Genomic DNA, 23022 nt, shown 5'->3' on the forward strand with positions numbered 1-23022 from the left:
AGTGACAAATGGTTTCAAGATGAAGGTAGGGTTACATCAGGGATCAGCTTTGAGCCCCTTCTTGTTTGCAATGGTGAAGGACAGGTTGACAGATGAGGTCAGGCAGGAGGCTCCATGGACCATGACGTTTGCAGATGACATTGTAATCTGTGGTGAGAGTAGAGAGCAGGTGGAAGAGAATCTGGAGAGGTGGAGGTGGAGAGATAAGACAGAATACATGTGTGTGAATGAGAGGGAGGCAGGTGGAAAGGTGAAGATGCAAGGAGTAGAGGTCATAAATGTGGATGACTTCAAATTTCTTGGGTCAACCATCCAGAGCAATGGACAGTGCAAAAAAGAGGTGAGGAAGAGGGTGCAGGCAGGATGGAGTGGGTGGAGACGGATGTCTGGGCTGATGTGTGACAAAGGATAGCAGCAAAAGTGAAAGGGAAGGTTTACAAGACAGTAGTGCGTCCTGCTATGATGTATGGTTTGAAGACTGTGGCTCTGTCTAAAAGACAGGAGGCTGAGCTGGAGGTGGCAGAGATGAAGATGCTGAGATTTTCGTTGGGAGTGACAAGGATGGACAAGATTAGAAATGAGCAGATCAGAGGGACAGTGAAGGTGGAGCAGTTTGGAGATAAAGCCAGAGAGGCCAGGTTGAGATGGTTTGGACATGTTGGACGTGTTGAGGAGGAATAGTGGATATATTGGGCAAAGAATGTTGGAGATCGAGCTGCCGGGTAGAAGGAGAAGAGGTAGACCTCATAGAAGGTTTATGGATGTAGTGAAGGTGGACATGGAGATGGTTGGTGTGAAAGTAGAGGAGGCAATGGATAGGGCAAGATGGAGGCAGATGATCCGCTGTGGCGACCCCTAAAGGAAGCAGCCGAAAGAAGAAAAAGAACAGAAAAAATAAAAAGTTCTCCAACACCAACTGGTCCTGTGTTCCTCAGTCAAGCAGTTAACCACATTTAGATACTAATTGGGATCAATTAAACTAGACAAACCCAGGCTTGATTATTGCCAGTTCTACTGAAAGGGCTACCAACATTCCTTCAAGAGCTCAGTGACATCTCCTCCAGGAACTCTGAATAGAACCCAGAAGGACATCTAAGGAACTTGCTCACCTCAGATAAGGTCAGGCAGTTGATTGGTTCCAGCAGTTATTTCTCTAAACTGGTGGCAGATCCAGTTAAGTTTAGCAAACAGATCATTTTCTCATATTGGTGATTTAGATGTTTTCTTTCTTTCAAACCGAGTGTTTAATAATTGTGTTTCCTCATGTTCTCATTGTCTTATACTGTGTTATGTCTGAGGATCTGAAACCATTTAGAAATACTACACAGATACATCTCTAAATAACAATTATAATAATGAAACATTAAATATCTGTCAGTTATTTAATCATTTTACAATAATAATAATAATAATAATAATAAGTTATGCATGATTAATTTTTAAGAGGACTTTATTATTACTATTACTATATTATACAAACAATAATCCACAAAACAAATCCATTTACATTCTTATAATTGTCATTTTTTATTTTGCAATTGTAAAAGAATGATCAATAATCACAATATTGTGATGTTTTAACATTAAAATGATGTAAACATCAAAATACATTTTTATATTATTGAATAAATGAATGGATAGTAAATATTTTTTATTAATAAAAAAATTTGATTATACAAACAGAATATCATAGGAATATAATAATACTGAACAACTAACATTAATAAATAAATTAAAATAATAAAATTATTATTTAAACATTGCTTCATTTTACAATTCTAAGTATAATTGTAATAATTATTCTAAATATATAACTTGATAAGGATTATTAATTTATTTTTAAATAATAAATTATGTTTTTATAATCAAATAAATAGAAAATAACAAATAACTTCATATATGATAATGAGTTGTATCATCATCATATTATTATTATTATTATTATTATTGTTATTATTCTTATTCTTATTCTTATTCTGAAGGCACTCCAGACTTTCCATCACTGAGGAGCTTCTACTTCCCACATTCCAGTTCGGTGTTTGGAGGCGTAGCTTCATCACATGATTTTTTTGCACAGACACAGAAAAAGAAAAGCTTTTATTCAGGATCTACACAGTGATTGACAGGTCTGTGGATGGAATGACAGACAGTTCAGTCTCTGTAGAAGGACGGGGTCATGAGGTCATCTAAACCAGCTCAGAAGTGGCTTTATTACTGGACTGAAATCAGCCTGAAATGAACAGAGGTGAATGGACAGCTCCTCTCAGATGGACCTGCAGTGGCTGTTTGAAACACTGGGGTTCCAGAAAGGACGAAGAACAGGACTTTGTTTTTAAAGGACCCCTCAGATCTTAGACGCCCAACCCCCCTGATATACACTCATTCTCTGAAGCTTCAGCACCAGCATATGTGAACTTCTGGCAGTGGAGCTCCATCACTGTCCACCAGGTGGAACAATCCAGTGTCCGTTTAGGGATCATCAAATTCAGCCAAGCGCCCCTTGAATTTCAGCACCTGCTGAAACAGAGAAGTTCACCAAGGCTGAAAGCGTCTTCTTTAGACCCCCATCAGACAGACTTTATATATCCTCCTTCTGGTGGTCTTTCTGGAGGGGATCAGTAAATTAGAGGTTTGGACTTTCCTTCAAAAACACGTCATTACAAACAAAATCAAAGAATTGTATCTAAAATGAGACGGGCGTACCCCTCAATATATCCGGCTGGGGAAAGGAGTGGCCAGCTCTGAACTCTGTATCAGAACCTGTTTAAATGAGTCAGTAATCGTCCTGTTGTGGCCGAGCGGTGCTCAGTGAATCAGAGACGCTCAGCGCTGTTTATTTACTGTTTACAGCCTTTTATTTTTCTATCATCCCTCCATTCAGCGCTTCAGACCGCACCAGTCAACAGCTGCGCTGAGCTTCCACATGACATCAACCCAACAGAGACAGTCAGGGCCTTTTCGCCTCCCTGGGTTTGCTGTGCTTTAAAGAAGCGCCACATTCCTTAAGCTGATGGAGGGAATGAGGAAAGTGAGGCTCCTCATCAGACCAGCTCTTCTGTCAGTGACATCCACCCAGAATAATGAACTACTGGACCAGAAGAAACCCATTAAGATTTAATCTGTCCATAGAAAAAAGAAACACTAGCATCTGGAACATCCCACACCACACAGCGTCTTTCTACTTAGAGATTCCCACATCCATCCAGAACACTTCAGCAAGTGGAAACTTGGAAAACAGGCAGATGATCGTTTCCTGTTCAAACCACAACAGGTGCAGGAATATTTACTCCTGATCCTAAACCTCTCAAACACTCTGAACAGGGTAGATGGGGTAGAGAATCTGAAATGTCCCTTCCTTTATTTTAGCATTCCTACAATATTTATCCCAGACGGTCCCGGATTTATTTCAGTTCATGTTCCCAAACACAAAAGACCCACATGGATGTTTAGAAATCCTCTCATTAGATTTTACTTTCCTAATACACTTCCTTTTTCTACATTTCTATTTCAGGACATGAGCGTTCCCAATAAAAACATTCCCTGGAACATCCATATCACTACGTGACTGGGCCGCGACTGGTACTGGGTGCAACATCCAACAAAAGCACCCAACCTTGTACTTATGCAGACACCTAAAATAGAACTTCGACTACGCCACCCCTATATTATGCAGAAGGGGAACCCCTCCACAGAGCACTCAACTAAGTGTTTAGAGCCAGCCAAGAACACACCTGCAATCAGAGTATAAAGTTACAGTACATATTTTATTTTAAAAAAAAATTAAGAACAAAATCTAAGATTATAGCCAATAACCACACAAAACCAAGCTCACCAAATAAAGATCACCCACAGCAAGACTACACAACCAACAAATAAGACACCCAAAAATGGCACAACCAGAGCACAAGAGCAGCCCACCCGCTGACCACAAAACAAAGAATAAAAATAGACACCTCCCAGGGTGGAACCATGCACAAACAATCTGTGATGAAAACTTGTAATAGCACATAAGTAACAACTGTATTACCTAAAACCTCAATCCCAACACTGCATCCTAGAGAAACTTCAATCCATAAACATAGCTACAGGTGGCAGCTATACCATTTGCAAAGGCACACAATATGGGGGGAAAAAAAAAAAAAAAAAAAAAAAAAAAAAAAAAAGCCACACACAACAGTGGAGGGAAGAAACAGTGGCCTGCAAGCACCCCAGCAGCAATCCCACTAAAAAAGAAAATAACCAAAGACCACATTAAAATGAGAGTCAATATAAATCACAAGTATAGGGTGCTAGTAGGTTGCCTTAAGCATACTGGCTACACATACATAAAGTGCTTATGGTTACAGCTCAATTATAATATCCTACAATATAACACACACACACACACACACACACACACACTGAATGACCTTCCCAGGTAACGGGCACTACTGAAGTCATTACAATTGCTTGCTCCACAGCTGTAAGCAAAACCTGAATTATCATTAGGTGCCAGCTAGGACGCAAACCGCACACTGATCAAGCCCAAATGAAAGGCTTGAGAAGTGACCACATACCTAATAAATATGCAGACAGCATTAGACCAGCACCAGTTAGGCCACAATTGACACCAAAGCATGCCAGCCTACACAAAAATCACCCAATATATTCAGCCACGGCTAAAAAGCTCTAACCGGACGGGCCACCAGGCTTCCCAACTGCCGTTAACCAGCATAAAGAGCAGTAAACCAACAGCCTCCCGTCAAGGCTGCTACGCGCTCTTCTCTGGTTCCCGCCTGTTTGGCTTCCCCTGCTGACACACACACACACACACACACACACACACACGAAACAATCAGAAGTGATCTGAAAATACACTCTGCAGACTTCAGGCTGTCACCACCAGCTTCCAGCTAACAATGGACTCCTTGCACTCATGGCTGTGACGCATTTCCGTTTTCAAATATTGCGGCTCCAACGTTTCCGGTTGTATTGTTAAACAGCGGCATATTCAAAACTAGCTAGCGTAATATCAAAATGAGTGTTCGGCGCAAACCTTTTAAGTCGGAACATTTCCAAAAACAATGTAAGAAATATTCAGAGCACTGTTGTGATCCTCTTTGCTCGGCGTCTGCGAAGTTTAATGGCAGTTTAAGTTTTCATAGCTTTCCAGCGCGTAGTGACCTCAGGAGCCAGTGGCTAATAAACATACGTCGGGACCAATTTACTATCTCGCCTCATACAAAAGTCTGTAGCAGACATTTCATACCAGACCACTTGATTGAACCAAAAACCCCAGAAAGTCGGAGAAGACTGACAAAGGATGCAGTACCACTTTTTGAATGGAACGGATACAGCATTCAGGCTCCACAGCTAAGTGTGTGGGAGAGGAGAGAAAGACCGGCTGACCCTACCTCCCTGGAAGATCCATCAACTGATCTTACAGTGGATCATGATTATTGTTCTGCTCCTGAGCCATCATCGCTAGACATGTCCTGCGCTGAAAATGAAGATCTGTCCCGTGAAGTGGAGGAGCTGAGAAATCAGCTTCATGAGTTGCGTGTCCAGCTAACCTTTGGGTTGCAACGTTTCTCCGGCTCCGACAAGGACATTCGATTTTACACCAGGTAACGTGCAATAAAGCTTTAGATGCAATTCACTGCCACTTTGACAACCAGTCTGCTGTTAAAATTAGAAAGATATATAGTATAAAAGTATATTATACATATAATAATCATAATAATAATAATAATAATAAAAATCATTTTGCCAACAGATTCCCAGGCTATGACCACTTAATGGCATTTTGGTGGCTGATTGAGCCATCCATCCACAAAATGGTTCGGGTCTCAAGAGCAAAGGCTGCAGCTAAGAAGAATGAAGATGTCTCATTCACAAATGTCAGGGGTATGACATTTTTTTTACCCAAAAAACAGTAAGGGATGACTCCTGCTATACATGTTATGGTAATATGTGGAACAAATGACCAGATGTTATAAATGCTGTGTTATTTACAATGTGGTAAACAACCTTACCTCATAGTTTTGGTGTCCAACACCTGAGGGCAGTGCAGTCTCATTACTTGACCCTTAGGAATGTCAGAATGCTCTAGAGAGCTTGATTGTTCATAATTGTAATTCTTTAACATTTTACATCATTTCCTTCACAGAGGCAGTTGCTGCAGCCAGTTGATGAATTTTTCCTTTTCCTTGTGCACCTGTCTGTTGGACTCAAGGAGAGAGACTTGGGACACCGTTTTAACCTCCATCCTTCCACAGTGAGCCGAATTATTTCAACCTGGACAAACTTTCTCTACACACTTCTTGGATCTGTGTGCATTTGGCTGTCACCAGAGGATGTGAAAAAAACCTTCCTTCAGAATTCCAAGACTATCCTGATACTCAGGTTATCTTGGACTGCACTGAGCTCAGGTGTCAGACACCATCATCACCACTCCTACAAAGTGAGATGTACTCCACATACAAGTCTCACTGCACCATGAAGGGCCTAGTTGGCATAGCCCCACACGGTGCAGTGACATTTGTCTCCTCACTTTACGCTGGGTCAGTCAGTGACAAAGAGTTATTCAAACAGTCAGGATTGGCCAAGTTGCTCACAGAAGAAATGGCAGTGATGGTTGACAAGGGCTTCCTAATTACTGATGGCGTTAAGTGCAAAGTCTACCGCCCACCATTTTTGTCAAAGCAAAGTCAGATGCCTGCATACCAGGTAACTGAAACACAATCCATAGCCCGTCTTAGAGTACACGTAGAACGTGTAATAAGGAGAATCAAACAAACAAGTTGTTTGATGGCATGATTTCCATTTCCCACACAGTAAACATTAACCAGTTATTTACAGTGGCATGCCTGTTGTCAAACTATCAAAACAAAGCACTAGTTAAGTCATGGGTTAAATAAAGCTCTTATTTTAATTAATCAAACAATAATTAATTACATATGAATAATTTGTAACATTTACATTTGTACTGTAAATAATTCTCATAAACATATTTCCAGGTTCTTTACATTAAAAACACAATGTGCTGTTTAACAAAAGCACAAATACTGTTAAATAAGTGAACATATGATTTAAAAAAGATTGTAATTTCTGTATAGAACATGTTAACATTTCAATGACAGATATTTTGTCATATATGTGTAGAAGTAAAATAAATGTCTTCTCACGAATTTGTCTCTGTACATCTGCATCCATATAAACCCGCTCCACAAAAAAAATCCTCCTGAGCCCACACCACAAAATCACACCAGTGAAGCCCGCTGATTAGTAACTGACCTTGAATCTGCCAGTAATACGCATGTGTCTTTTTTAGTTTTGAACATGCGTACTCCATATACAGATACTTACAGTCAATGTAATTCTTCACATTAGGGCATTTAATCTCGACCAAGCCAAACTGGGGGTATTCAGTGGGGTCAAATACGACACCATCAGGGGATGCACCAAGCCAGGGAGCATCTGGGTGGATGATGAGGCCACATGGTGTGTAATTTACATTGAGTATCCTGCAATACTCAGATGCTGCTCCGGACTCCATCTCTAGACCTCTTCATTTCTGCCGTCTGTCTGGTACCTCTGATGATGCGTTCAGCAAGGGACTCTGCAGAGCTATGCCCTCTGACATGGCACACCTCACGAAAACGTGACGCTGTTACTCTAGGCTTGCGGAGCAGATGCCAGTCAGCACAAGAACTCTGCTCCCGAGTTGACATCTCAATTTTGTGAGCCATATCAAGTGACACCTCCAAAGACTTCAGGTGAAAGAGTTCCTGTTCAGTGCACACAAAAGCACAGGTGGGTGCATCAAGGTGGTGGTCTTTTAGAGGAAGAAGTGGGGTTGATGGCACATGAGGGTGGAGAGTGATGTGTCGTGATGGTAAAACAGGCTGCTGATATGACAGAACACTGCCTTCCTGCACCATACCAAATGCACACTTCACAGCTGGCTTGTGGGGTGCCATGCCCATAGTGGTCACCAGTGGTTTGTCTTCAAGGCTGAATTTTTCATAGGCCTCTGTCACTCTAAACATCCATGGATCCGGTAAAGGGCCCACCATGCCCCTGTAGAGTCCACTCCTACAAATTCAAGTACAGACAATACCCCAAACTATAAGCATTTAGTTTAATATTAAATTAGAATATTTAAATTAAAGTTAATTGTAACTATACATTTGTGATATAGCAGCTAAACTGCATAATTGCATGTCTAATTAGAAGTAATTAAGCATCTTACCTAACTCCACCTTGAGATGTTCGATTTGGCACAGGTTTTGTGATCACCATGTTGTTGATTGGTCCTGGCTTTACACCCTAATAATATAGACAAAAGTTGCTGTAATTTAATTCAGGCAGTGCATTAAATTAGATCATTCATCTAGTGTGATTATTATAAACTTACGATTGTCCGAGATTTGTGCCAGCGCTGTTCAGTTTCAGTACAGCTGTGCACAGGGGGAACGACTGGCACACTGAGCTGAGAAAAATGTGCAGTTTGAAAAAGCAAAGCCACTATATGGTTGCATAGGGCAGTGCCTGCGACACATGAACAGCATGTGTGTCAGCACAACAGGAGATGAATCAGAAAGTCCAATCTGTAAGAGGGTAAGCAAATTTTTTAATGACTTTGTTTAATTCAGGGGTTCCGTATACCAGTCCTGGGGATCCCATATCACACATTGTGTTTTACCTTTTCTAAAACCTGATTGACCTATTTAGCAAATTAAGATCATTGTGGGTGGGGCTGAGTAAAAAAAAGTGTTTTAAAATGGAGAAAAAAAATGTGCATGGCATAAGAACCCCAAGAATGGAACCTGGACCCGCTTGCTTATTTTATGACAATAGATTTTGCATACAGAACATGGATAGGCTTTGTCACTGACATTAAAATAATCCTCAAGTTATACATAATCCTGAGACATGTATCTGTCTATCCTGTCAACAAACCCCTTAACTTTTGTTAGTCTTGTTAGTCAAAAACAGTGAACATCTGAACTTAACGGCAAACAGAGACTCCAACCCAGTCACTGAGACCCCATGTCATGCATATTTTAGTGCTTTTCCTCATTTATTATACCAGATTCAGCTCATTAACTAAGTAAAAAAATGTCATATTGGAGGAACACAAAAAACTGTAAAGTATGGCGTTCATGTGACTGACTCTGGGGACTCCAGATACCAATATTCATTCCTTCATTCATTGTGGTAATTCACATAGCTCAACACACATTATCCACTTCACTAATAACTTAATAAACAGTTGGTTTGATAAGCAGTTGGAGCTAGATCATGTACATTCAATACTTGGTATGTTGAATCATAGAATATTTAAAACTGTGTGGAGCAGTTAGAAACAGGACTGAGAAACACTGCCACAGAGTTTCAAACTCAGCTCCAGGATACCAACAGCTCAATGTTATTCCAATTTCAGAACGATACAGTTATATAAAATTAAAAATAATTTAATGCTAAACTTTGCAGTGCTGTGGACACAGGACTGAAATCTGAAACCCCTGCTTTAGCCCTACACTTCCTCCTCCCTACTCGTAAACTGTGTGGTGACTCGTTCTTCTTCATGGACCTGTAGCACAAGGCTCTCACACTGACAACCGGTCCCTATTCGACACTGAATAAAAAAATAACATTTAAAACAACTGCACAGTTAGCACATTAGATAGCTACATATCTAAACTAGATAGTAGACTAAACAAATTAGCAATATTTTTCATGCTGTTAAGCTGTGTTAGCAATTCTGAACATTATAACGGGGTGAAGATATCAAGCGTTATTTTAATGCAATGCATGCCTATAAGTTAATATCATGAACAACAGCCAAGTTGCAGCTTCAACACACGAATCCACTTGTCAACAGGACAAACTAGCGCAGCTAACACTAATGTAGTTATCCTTGCTAGCATTAGCTAACTAGCTTACTTCATGGGCTAAGCTAAAACATGAGATTAAATCTTCCTTACCTTCGTAGTTGTGTATGTATGACGAGGCATACCATTTAAAGCCCTTCTCCAACGTGCTAGAGGGGGCTTTACTGGTCTCCTTACATATCCGATGAACGTCACTGACGTTCATTTTTGGAAGCTCCTGCAGACACCGACTGAAAAATACCACCATCGCGAGTGTAATGGAAAACCGGAAACGCTAAACCGGAAACGCCGGAGCAGCATTAAGGAGAATGCGGATATAATTGTGCAAGGAGCCCATTAGCGACAGCAACACAAACTACCCCCACCATCCCACGCAGGACGTGGACTCACCTGGGTGTGCTCCCCTTTTATCTTTCCCCGGAAATCAGTACGCCGCCTACCCGCGTTCCGCCCACCACACAGTGGGTGTGTCTCTTATTAACAGTTTCTTTCACCATCAATGCATTGATCTTACAAGGCCAGTGTTCACTTTAATATTAAAATGTTAAACACTTAACCATTCCGCCATACTGCAACTATTTGCTGGACCCTTAAGGAGCTGGAACATTTGTTGTGCTGCAACTTCAGAAGCTACAGCAGATTCTTTGTTTGTGCTAAATTTATTAAGAAATTCACTGCATGTCAACAAAAAGCCACCAGCGTTCAAAAGCTGCTCCACTGATACTGTATAATATTATTTTTGGACAGTTTAACGGTCATTTTCAGTTTTATAGTCAATCTCAGAAAGAATTCCACACCAGCCGTCAAATGAAACCAGTATTGTGGAAAAATATTCCATACATGTGGTGTTTCTCTTGAAGGAGCCTCATCAGCCAGTCAGCTTTGAATGTGTTGTTTAAGGTTTCATAACTTAAAGCTTCTGAACCGCCGGGACTTTTATTATGACATGAGACCTCCTTTTTCATAGTGAGGTCTGTTCTTCCACATGAAGCTGAACATCATGTTCTCGGGCTCCTGGCAGTTAAAGGGCAAACCTAATGATAAAGCTATAGGAACAGATCTGGAGACCCCCTCAGCCTTGGAGAATAACCCCCCCATTCAGTGAAAGAACCTCTCTGTAGCCAGAGGCTCCCACCGGGTGCTTAAGCAGAGCTTAATCTTCATTGGCTGGAAGCTCCGCCCACACCTGTGACGTGTTTTGTGTGTGTGTGTGTGTGTTTCAGTGAGTGTGAGGTGTGTAAAGCAGTGAGACCCTCAAGAGACCAGCAGGTCTTCTCTGCTTGAGCAGGATTTGTGGAGAGACTGAATGTGATGAAGGTCATTAAACAGCGTTGCTGTATATCAGAGATCATGCAGCAGCTTTCAGGGAGCGACGTTCAGCTGCTGATGAGCCTCTAACAGGATTCATTGACTCCTTCTTTCTGTTTTATGGTCATCATGATTGATTTAGGCTGCACTGTTATTCCCCTCGTTGTTAATGGGATGATGTTTATTCTGGAAGCTGCTCTCCTTCTTCGAATTCTGACTATATTCCTCCTCTTTTCTGTGGTGTGATGTTTTATTCTCACAACTTGATCATCTGCTGTCTGTTCTCACTGCTCTCAGTGTCCCCGGAGAGAAAATCCCTACAAAGAGCTCAAAGCTCAGGGAAGATCCCATGTCTGGGAAAATCCACTCCAGATGGAAACATTAGATGAACGAGTGACCGTTAAATATGAGCACATGACTGAAGAAGTCAGTGAAGAAATGTCTGTAGGACGACTTCTGATTTTACATGATGACTCAAAGAAATCAAATCATAAACAAAACCTTTCACAGATCAAATATAATGTTCCATATTAAAAAGGCTCATTTTACTCAGTTTCAAACTAAACAATGTTAGATGTTTCAGCTCCAGTGAAATAATAACTAACTTCACTGTGTTTATTTATTTATTATTATTTTTTATTCACATATCATTTTTGGTGTGTGGGGGACTCTAAAGACTCCCATGCCAGAGGGTCCCCGAGACCCTGACCTGTCCCTGAGGTCAGTCCGGGGGAGTTTGGGGCTCCAGTCAAACTGATCAGACACTCTTGTGAATCTGTGATGGACTGATGTCAGTTTTCAGCTGAAGATGGAAAATGAACGTTGGACTTTCTTCTGTCCCCCAGTGAAGAAAGCCCATCATCTTAAATAAACCCGTCCACTGTGGTCAGTCAGTGCTGGGGAATCTGCTGACCTGGTCTGAGGGTCTGTTCAGGAGCTGAGAGGAATAAGAACAGCGCAGTGCTGCCACCTGTCTGCTACATGCTGAACTGCACAAGCTGCGCAGCTCCTGAATAATGAAGACATTCAGGGAAGAGAAAAATCCATTCATCAGTTCATTCCTTCATTAATGTATCTCACAGTATCCCCATCAGACAGGACGATAGGCGCTTACAATCAGGACCGTACGCAGTGAAGATGGGGGACTTTTATTGTAACAGGAAGTGACGCGCCGGGCCTCATTCCACCAAGCGCCTTAAACATGGATTCAGACAAATTAGCGAAGTCCTGGAAAGTTTGGAAAGAGGAGTCTACGCTGTATTTAAAATGCTGGTCAAACTGTTCTACTACCTAATAGGTGAAAAGGGCAGAGCGCTGTGTAATACACTGAGAGGAGAAGATACAGAGGCAAGAACAACCGTGAAGAAAAGGATTGAAATGCTTGATGAGCACTGTAGTCCGAAAGTTAACGAGACTGTGGAGAGATACAGATTCTTTGAAGAAATCCAGGACAGGATGAATCCATTGAGAAATTTGTCACAGATTTGAAGTCTTTAGCCAGTACATGCAACTTCGGACAAATGAAAGAGTCACTAATAAGAGACAGGATCGTGTGTGGAACAAATGATGCTGTTTTGAGAGAAAGATTACTGAGGGAAGATAAACTCACACTGGATAAATGTGTGCAACTTTGTAGAGCTACAGAGCTGGCTAGAGAGAACAGAAAAAAACTCTAGAGGGAAGAACAGTAGAGGAGGTCCATATGGTTAAAAAACATGGATTGAAAGACAAAGACAATGAAATTTCCTGTAAATTCTATGGGATAAGGCATGAAAAAAAAAGCGTTTGGGAAGAAATGTGGACGAGATAAACACTTTGCTGCAATGTGTAAACCTAGAGCGGAGACAAGTGAACAAAGGAAACCAGTGCATGCTGTAACAGAACTTGACAATAAGACATATGAAGACATTCTGGCAGTAACAGAGAACACAAGAACAGTGCATCAGGTGAATGACGGTTCAAAGACAAAACACCGTTTTGCAGGAATGCTGATTGGCATCAAGCTGGTGAAATTTCAAATAGACTGTGGAGCGTCATGTAGCATCATACCTGTACATCTCCCGAACCCTGATACACTGTTGGAACAGACACTTTACAATAAGGGTACATGAAATGGCATTAATTCATGCATTGATAATGCATGAGCAATATATGAATTCATGTAGTTATTAAGTTATAAATATCATTAGGTGACATGAGTTATTCATGATGTTCATACAGGTCTTCATTCATCATGTAAACTGTGGTAAAAACATAACTGTTAGCCAGCACTTCACAAAACAAGAATATTAAGCATTGCTAAATCATTACTTCTTCTTGAGTTCATCATGTTTGTGGCCCTCAAAGTAAAGCGATGAAATATTCCTTCTTTAATACTGTTGTGCTGATGATGAAATAACAGAGGAACTAAGCCATTAATTAAGCAAGAATTCTTTATTATTTTGAATATGAATGGTGTACTTAGAGGAACTGGTGTCACATACCAAAGCTCTCAAAATAATAAAAGAAACAAACAAAAAAAAACATAATACAATAAAACAATAAACTGAATTAAAGAAATGTAATAAAACAAACTGCTGAATAAACATATTTCACAGTAACATTTTAGGCATTTCAGACATACATTACCTGTACTGGTTACATAAACTGAACACAAACTAAATGAGATCGGCAATGCCTCTAAAATACCACAAGAAAAACAGAGCTTTGCTGATTAACTCTTATAAATATCCAGCAAGGATCCATCTTTTTTTTTGAGAATTGCAGTAGCAGTGGGCTCCTGCTCACAGAAACTCCTGCATGTTTCTGTAAATTGTTTGAAACTGTCTTTTCTTTTGAAACTTGCCTTCAGTGATTCGAACACATCTGGATTGGTTGCTGCAAGTTCAGCAATTGGGGCCTGAGATACGATGGTGTTTCTGTCTATTCCAAGTCTTCCATATGCTTCAGCTTTGCTGACGTGCTCAAATTGTCTCAAACTTTCTCCAGTACCATGTTATACCAACAGATGGAATCATCTGGTGTTTTCACTGTAAGGAAAGAAAATGCACACAATCATCTTGGCCAAACCAAATCAAAATGTCTTGGTAACAAGGTTTCTAAATTCCAAGTCTGTGAATTGCCTCATTGGAATTCCATGCCTTTTTCTGTTATAATGTGACCAGCAAGTTTGGCACATCCTTACACAGTGCACAGGAGCTAATGGAGACCGTGTAGGGGCAGAACTGCTCTGGTGATTGACCATTCAGAATAAGAGTGAGTGAGCTGATCAATCAGCACACTGGACTCTTTGGGAGGTGGGGCTTAAGGGTACAGGAGCTCTAACAGACATCAGACATTGGGTGAATAGAGATGTACAGTATAAGTATTAAACAATGTACTGTAGTAGACCCCAAAGATAATATAACCAACATTGAAGATAAGTATAAAAGTTCCCATCAAAACATCTTACGCATGTACAGTGACAAAAATAATAATTTTTACTAATTAAGGAAGAAGTCTCTGACCCACGTGGAAATTAAGCCAATAATGTTAGTAGAGCTGCAACTATTACTTGATTAACCTTGACTGAATAATTAAACGCCTGTGGTTACTTCTGAATGTGCTCTTTTCCAAGTGTTATGGATATGAATAAGCTGTGTAAACAAAACTTTATTTACCTCTTATTTTCTTCATTCTCTTGGCTTTTTTAAACTTGTGCTTCATGCATCTCTTCATTGACTTCTTCTTACTTCTTTCTTCTTCTTGTGATGTCTTCTCATCTTCAGAAGACTCAGATGATTCAGAAGAGGATGAGCCCTGAGTTGCTAACCTTTGATTCTTCTGGCCTGTTGCCAGGGTCACTGTTGGAGACTTGACACCTCTCTCCTCTGGTATTTCAGTTTTGAGTGCCAGGGCTATGAGAAACATCAAAGAAAATTAATGCAGCATCTTTCCCATATAGGATTACCTTGGGTGCCCCAGTAAGAAATAGTTTTCATTGGTTTCTTTGGTTTTATATAAGGTTTTCAAACATGTCAATTCAAGTACATACTATCAGCTGATTAAATCATATATTTAAACACATTTTGATATGTTAGGATTGAGTATGATGGGATACATCACAAATGCAGTTAAGACTAACTGGACTTTTTAAAAAAGTATTTAAGACTATATTAATACAGAATTCAGTATCCAGCATTTTACAATGGCCTCAAAAGGCTCAGACAATCAGATTAAAAGCAGATATAGAGTGGTAGTAGATTCTGCTCTCTCAAGATTTCACATAATTAAAACCATCTAGTTTCACGAATCTGGCCATCTGTATTTACTGCTGCACTACATGTAAGCACAGAAGTAAACATACATCCCAGTAATGTGTTAAAATTGGTTTTAAAATTGGTTCCATAAAACAATATGATGCTGTAGTCCACAATCCAGTCACTACCATATTGAAAAATCCATGATAACAGTGTGATCCATGCTTAAAAACACTGTGAACGTAGTTTTCTTTGTGAAATCATGGGTGCACTTGAGTTTTTTTCACAAATCTGTCAAAATTACATGTGTTGTTCTGTTATTGTAAAAAGAGTAAAAGGGAGACAGTTTTATATAATCCCATTATCACTGCTCCACACCAGTGGAACAACCACAAATAAATTAATGAACTAGTGGAAAGTACTAAAGAATGAAGATCAGTCTTACCTTCTTTAAGTCTCTCATGGAGGAAGTCACAATCTTGAACAAGCAGGTCCATCTTCTCTTTCAAGAAGGCAATCTTTCCCTTTTGGCATTCAATTGTGTGTCTGGCTTTCTGCAGTGCAGCTTGCAGGACAGGTGCTTCTGCACAAAATAAATAAATCACAAATTTCTACTCAATCGTGTCAGATGAACTGAATATGTTGTCATTATCCTAAATGGACTTCTCAGAAATCCACCAGATCCACCAGCAGCCCAGCTTTACACCAGATTCACCAGCAGCCCAGCTTTACACCAGATCCACCAGCAGCCCAGATTTACACCAGATCTACCAGCAGCCCAGCTTTACACCAGATTCACCAGCAGCCCAGCTTTACACCAGATCCACTTGCAGCCCAGATTTACACCAGATCTACCAGCAGCCCAGCTTTACACCAGATCCACCAGCAGCCCAGATTTACACGAGATCCACCAGCAGCCCAGCTTTACACCAGATCCACCAGCAGCCAAGATTTACACCAGATCCACCAGCAGCCCAGATTTACACCAGATCCACCAGCAGCCCGGATTTACTTTTAATCTTAAATCTGGTAAATAAAAAAAAGTTCACACTTTACTGTTAGAGTAACCTGAACACCATTGATGCTTTACTGCCGTATTGTTACTGTAATTTTTAAGCAATCTACACTCTTAAGAGGTGGTTCTTCAAGGGTTCTTTAGTAAAGGCACAAACATAAAACATTCAAAGACATGAGGAACCTGTTGAAGTTATTACTACAGACTTTAAACTCACTGAAATAGAAATATGTGAAAATCAATCACTTACACTGACAAATATACCTTTGACCTGATCTGACCATCATACTGTAACCTTTAGTTTGGTAATATATGCCTCGACTGAATTGATACAGTGACACATTCATATGACTTGGAGATCTAAAGCCATTAGTGTATAGGACTATACACTTAGCCTATAGGACTCACTGCACTACTGTATTAGTCTATAGGACTCACTGCACTACTGTATTAGTATATAGAACTCACTGCACTACTGTATTAGTCTATAGGACTCACTGCACTACTGTATTAGTCTATAGGACTCACTGCACTACTGTATTAGTATACAGGACTCACTGCACTACTGTATTAGTATACAGGACTCACTGCACTACTGTATTAGTATACAGGACTCACTGCACCACTGTATTAGTATATAGGAGTCACTACACTTTAGAAGAACTTCCTGTTCAGCAACTGGACACAGCGTATCAATTCATTTGGATCAAAACTCAGTCGAGGCATATTTTACCAAATGGAAGGTTGTAGTGTGTTTGTCAGGCGTGTCTCTCTACACTACAAGTGAGTTTAGATCTGTAAGTCTTATGGATGAAACTCAGTATCAGTTCTTTTCTAATAAATAAACATTGTTTAGTATTAAATAGTCCTTGTAGAAATAATCCCCGAACTCATACTGGGGGAAAATTAGCTGAAATAAACACGTCATCCATTTTCTGAACCTGCCTCGGGATTTACATGTGAAACATTTTTGTTTTTGTATAAACTCAGAAAAAGACACGCGCCGGTCAGAACCGCGCGCGTGCACATATTTCTACACTGTGTTCATGTTTTTCAGGAGAACCTGTTCTGTCAGTTCACTGCCGCTGTTCTGCGGGATGGTCAGTCAGTGTCCGTGTGAACTCCGTCTTGCTTAAACTACAGTTATAATAATTGCTGATCTGAGATCAGAAATCAGGAGCTATTCAGTCTCTCCGCTTCGCCTGCCTGAACAGTGAGTTCTCCAAACCACTGGCTGATGGTCAAACAAGACGCAGCTCATTCACACCTGTGATTGGCCAATGCAAGTTTTGATTGACAGTCCATCCCTGTGGTATGATTGGCCGAAGCAAGAACTGATTGACAGTGTCTCCGCCCATTCGTCACGCCCACTAGTTCCCCGGGCTGCAGTTACATGAACGTGGAGGAATTTCGGCTGAACAGGAAGTTGCTGAACAGGAAGTTCTTCTAAAGTGTAGTGACTCCTATATACTAATACAGTAGTGCAGTGAGTCCTGTATACTAATACAGTAGTGCAGTGAGTCCTGTATACTAATACAGTAGTGCAGTGAGTCCTATAGACTAATACAGTAGTGCAGTGAGTCCTATAGACTAATACAGTAGTGCAGTGAGTCCTGTATAGTAATACAGTAGTGCAGTGAGTCCTATAGACTAATACAGTAGTGTAGTGACTCCTATAGACTAATACAGTAGTGCAGTGAGTCCTGTATACTAATACAGTAGTGCAGTGAGTCCTATAGACTAATACAGTAGTGCAGTGAGTCCTGTACACTAATACAGTAGTGCAGTGAGTCCTGTATACTAATACAGTAGTGCAGTGAGTCCTGTATACTAATACAGTAGTGCAGTGAGTCCTATAGACTAATACAGTAGTGCAGTGAGTCCTGTATACTAATACAGTAGTGCAGTGAGTCCTGTATACTAATACAGTAGTGCAGTGAGTCCTATAGGCTAATACAGTAGTGCAGTGAGTCCTGTATACTAATACAGTAGTGCAGTGAGTCCTGTATACTAATACAGTAGTGCAGTGAGTCCTATAGACAAATACAGTAGTGCAGTGAGTCCTGTATACTAATACAGTAGTGCAGTGAGTCCTGTATACTAATACAGTAGTGCAGTGAGTCCTATAGACTAATACAGTAGTGCAGTGAGTCCTGTATACTAATACAGGAGTGCAGTGAGTCCTGTATACTAATACAGTAGTGCAGTGAGTCCTGTATACCAATACAGTAGTGCAGTGAGTCCTGTATACTAATACAGTAGTGCAGTGAGTCCTATAGACTAATACCGTAGTGCAGTGAGTCCTATAGACTAATACAGTAGTGCAGTGAGTCCTGTATACTAATACAGTAGTGCAGTGAGTCCTATAGGCTAATACAGTAGTGCAGTGAGTCCTGTATACTAATACAGTAGTGCAGTGAGTCCTATAGACTAATACAGTAGTGCAGTGAGTCCTGTATACTAATACAGTAGTGCAGTGAGTCCTATAGACTAATACAGTAGTGCAGTGAGTCCTGTATACTAATACAGTAGTGCAGTGAGTCCTGTATACTAATACAGTAGTGCAGTGAGTCCTGTATACTACTAATGATACTTCTTTATTTTTATATAGCAAGGACCCAAAGACGCTTACAATTCAAAGTACATAGATAACATACTAACATGGACAACAAGAGCACAATAGTACAAACAAAAAGACAAGGCAATGTATGGGAGGTCATATGAAAGAGCATAACAGACTGAGGGCAGGTAGTATGCACTACTAATACAGTAGTGCAGTGAGTCCTATAGACTAATACAGTAGTGCAGTGACTCGTATAGACTAATACAGTAGTGCAGTGAGTCCTATAGACTAATACAGTAGTCCAGTGACTCCTATAGACTAATACAGTAGTGCAGTGAGTCATATATACTAATACAGTATTGCAGTGAGTTCTATATACTAATACAGTAGTGCAGTGAGTCCTATAGACTAATACAGTAGTGCAGTGAGTCATATTTACATTTACAGCATTTAGCAGACGCTCTTATCCAGAGCGACTTACAAGAAGTGCTTTGTCAATCTAGAGAAAGTATCTTTGCTAGTTACCAATAGCTTAGAGAAGAAGACAGTCCAGAGCTCAGATACTGCTAGAAACAAATATGTCACTGCAGACACCAAGAGAAAAAGAAACAGAGTTGAACGCAGAACTCTGTGCCATTCAATGCAATACAATAACAATAAGATACAATACAATAAATAAAATAAGTGCAGCTTATAGTTCAATGCTCATTTAAGTGCTGTGTAAAAAGATGAGTCTTCAGTCTGCGTTTGAAGACAGAGAGAGACTCTGCTGTTCGGACAGCCAGTGGGAGTTCATTCCACCACCTGGGTGCCAGTACAGAGAACATTCTCGACGCTCGTCTTCCGTGCACCTTGAAGGATGGCGGGTCAAGCCGAGCTGTACTCGAAGCTCGAAGGGCTCGTGGTACAGTTCGAGATTTTACCATTGCTATCAAGTAGGTAGGGGCTGGTCCATTTTTGACTTTGTAGGCCAGCGTTAGGGTTTTAAATCTGATGCGCGCAGCTACAGGAAGCCAGTGAAGGGAGCGCAGAAATGGGGTGACATGGCTGAACTTGGGCAGATTGAAGACGAGCCGTGCTGCTGCATGTATATACTAATATAGTAGTGCAGTGAGTTCTATATACTAATAGAATAGTGCAGTGACTCCTATAGACTAATACAGTAGTGCAGTGAGTCCTATATCCTAATACAGTAGTGCAGTGAGTCCTATAGACTAATATAGTAGTGCAGTGAGTCCTATATCCTAATACAGTAGTGCAGTGACTCCTATAGACTAATATAGTAGTGCAGTGTAGCCCACAGACACTGCTGCTTACTATTCTATTACACAGCTGTCTGCATTGAGCTCATACGCAGCAGAACTTGTATGCTGCTGTCTGTCAACCAAATACACACGAGTTTCACCACTTACCATGTGACATTCCTCACCTGTATAAGTGTCCTGGGTGTAATAATAATGTAGCCAGGTTTTAGCAGGGGGTGCATTTCCTGGCAGTTGGGCTACCTCAAAAGCACCACCCTATAATTTTCTGTCTGTTGACACAACTATGATAAATTTTAATCACACATGTTTTGGACCAAAATGGGATGGCTGTATAGGGTTCATAGATGGAATAATAAAGTAGCAATATTAAAGAGGAGGTGCATCTTATCGGGGGTGGAGAGCCTTTTCTTTTGACACAGCTGTGATGTGTTTGTAATCACACATATTTTACATCAATATGTGACACCTGTAGAACTTTCATGGATGCAACAACCATGCAGCCAGAGTTTAGAAGGGGTGCGTTTCCTAGCAGGATGTGAAACCTAAATAAGTATCATAGACGCAACATGTACTGCACTTCTGTATTAGTCTATAGGAGTCATTGCACTTCTTTTTTAGTCTATAGGAGTCACTGCACTGCTGTATTAGTCTATAGGAGTCACTGCACTTCTGTATTAGTCTATAGGAGTCACTGCACTTCTTTTTTAGTCTATAGGAGTCACTGCACTACTGTATTAGTCTATAGGAGTCATTGCACTTCTTTTTTAGTCTATAGGAGTCACTGCACTGCTGTATTAGTCTATAGGAATCACTGCACTGCTGTATTAGTCTATAGGAGTCACTGCACTTCTGTATTAGTCTATAGGAGTCACTGCACTTCTTTTTTAGTCTATAGGAGTCACTGCACTACTGTATTAGTCTATATGAGTCACTGCACTTCTGTATTAGTCTATAGGAGTCACTGCACTGCTGTATTAGTCTATAGGAGTCACTACACTACTGTATTAGTCTATAGGAGTCACTGCACTTCTGTATTAGTCTATAGGAGTCACTGCACTTCTTTTTTAGTCTATATAAGTCACTGTACTTCTGTATTAATCTATAGGAGTCACTGCACTACTGTATTAGTCTATAGGAGTCAGTGCACTACTGTATTAGTCTATAGGAATCACTGCATTTCTGTATTAGAATAAAGGAGTCACTGCACTACTGTATTAGTGTATAGGAGTCACTGCACTTTAGAAGAACATCTGGCTGTTTCTGTTCTGGATTTACTGTGTTGCTGATCAACATGAAAGTGATGTGTAAGTTCTTCAAATCAGTAAATGTACAGTTAAAGCGATTTGCCTCCGCTTTTGGGTAAAAGACTTTGCGCGTGGGCTCCTGTGAGGGGGTGCATCTCGAGGCAGGAGTGCCGAATTCGGCACAACACCGACAGGCTGTGTGTCGAGACTTCCTCAGAGCTCCGGTTTCATGGAGATTCACGTTTGTTTGTTCATGTATTTAGTAAGGAAATGGTTTTAACGTGTCACTGATTCTCCTGAGAGAAACTCCGAGAACGAGGCCATCAGAAGATCCGGCACCTACAGGTTTAAACCCGCGGTCTCCAGAAACTACAGTAGCTACAGCCTCGGGCAGTAAGTAGCCTTCAGTAGCCATGTTTACTCACAGCCTTGTTATACGTTAGTAATCGGAGTAGAACTCAGGACAGTCTAGTCTGATTGATCCATTCAGAACAGTTTCTATCCCACTGAATAATGTGGGAAGTCCAGTAAACAATCAGGTAAATAGGAGAATAATGTCCGATTAAACGCCTGAACCTGTAACTGCGTCACATCCTGGCGAGAGGTTACAAACTGGTCCACAGAGGAGGTGAAGTTTCCGCTCTGGTCTTTAAAAGATGTCCAGCTAATGTGTCTCAGAACACGCTGCCGTCCTCTCAGCTGTCTTTAATAAGGGTGCATGAAGGACTTGGCTTAGCTCGGTAAAGTTGGGCTGATGTCGGATCTTCAGCGGATATTCGGGTTTCACCCCTAGTGTCGCTTACAAACCACCCCTAAAATGCCCGAGATGCTGTCTTCTAACTCGAGATAAAACAGACACGAACTACAGTCTTTCTGTTTCACGGAACTTCTCGATCTTTCCGAGTCGCAGAGCAGAAATGATGAAAATAACGGGGACCGTCGGGAAAGTGCGGCTACTGCTTAAAAACGTAAAACATTCAAAGACGCGAGGAACCTGTTGGAGTTATTGCTACAGACTTTAAACACACTGAAAGAGAAAGATGTGAAAATCAATCACTTACACTGACAAATATACCTTTGACCTGATCTGACAAACATACTGCAACCTTTAGTTTGGAAATATATGCCTCGACTGAATTGATACAGTGACACATTCATATGACTTGGAGATCTAAAGCCATTAGTGGACAGCGTATCAATTCATTTGTATCAAAACTCAGTCGAGGCATATTTTACCAAACGGAAGGTTGTAGTGTGTTTGTCAGGCGTGTCTCTCTACACTACACGTGATTTTAGATCTGTAAGTCATATGGATGTGACTCAGTATCCGTTCATTTCTAGTAAATAAACATTATAATTCAGACGAGGCCTGTTTTACCAATCTCTGTCATTTAGCATCATGTAGCAGAGCATGTCTGTATAATGCCGACAGGGCCAGCCGGTAAAAAATATTGGATCACAGCATTAGCATGAGCAGATAATTGATTCAGACTGAAGATCCCTGTTCTTTA

At 40.6% G+C, this 23022-nt stretch overlaps 2 protein-coding genes across 3 annotated transcripts in view; both read right to left on the bottom strand.

Annotated features, from left to right (window-relative positions):
- LOC108415395 (NACHT, LRR and PYD domains-containing protein 3-like) overlaps positions 1-23022 on the bottom strand; it is an 843678-nt gene that overhangs the window by 782558 nt on the left and 38098 nt on the right. The window lies entirely within an intron of this gene.
- Positions 6892-10283, bottom strand: LOC108414399. 2 transcript variants are annotated; one of them, XR_005130668.1, is made up of 4 exons: positions 9972-10283; positions 8399-8591; positions 8234-8310; positions 6892-8076 (listed from the first exon to the last, which is right to left on the bottom strand). XR_005130668.1 is itself a non-coding variant. In XM_037540876.1 (3 exons), exons 2-3 carry the CDS (start codon positions 8281-8283, stop codon positions 7515-7517), a joined length of 612 nt encoding a protein of 203 aa, XP_037396773.1. In that variant the 5' UTR covers positions 8284-8310; positions 8399-9961; the 3' UTR covers positions 6892-7514. The 2 variants fall into 2 exon arrangements, 1 of the variants encoding a protein (XP_037396773.1); XM_037540876.1 differs by lacking the exon at positions 9972-10283 and having other exon boundaries at positions 8399-9961.

Source organism: Pygocentrus nattereri, chromosome 9 (assembly GCF_015220715.1).
Source record: "Pygocentrus nattereri isolate fPygNat1 chromosome 9, fPygNat1.pri, whole genome shotgun sequence".
Lineage (NCBI taxonomy): Eukaryota > Metazoa > Chordata > Actinopteri > Characiformes > Serrasalmidae > Pygocentrus > Pygocentrus nattereri.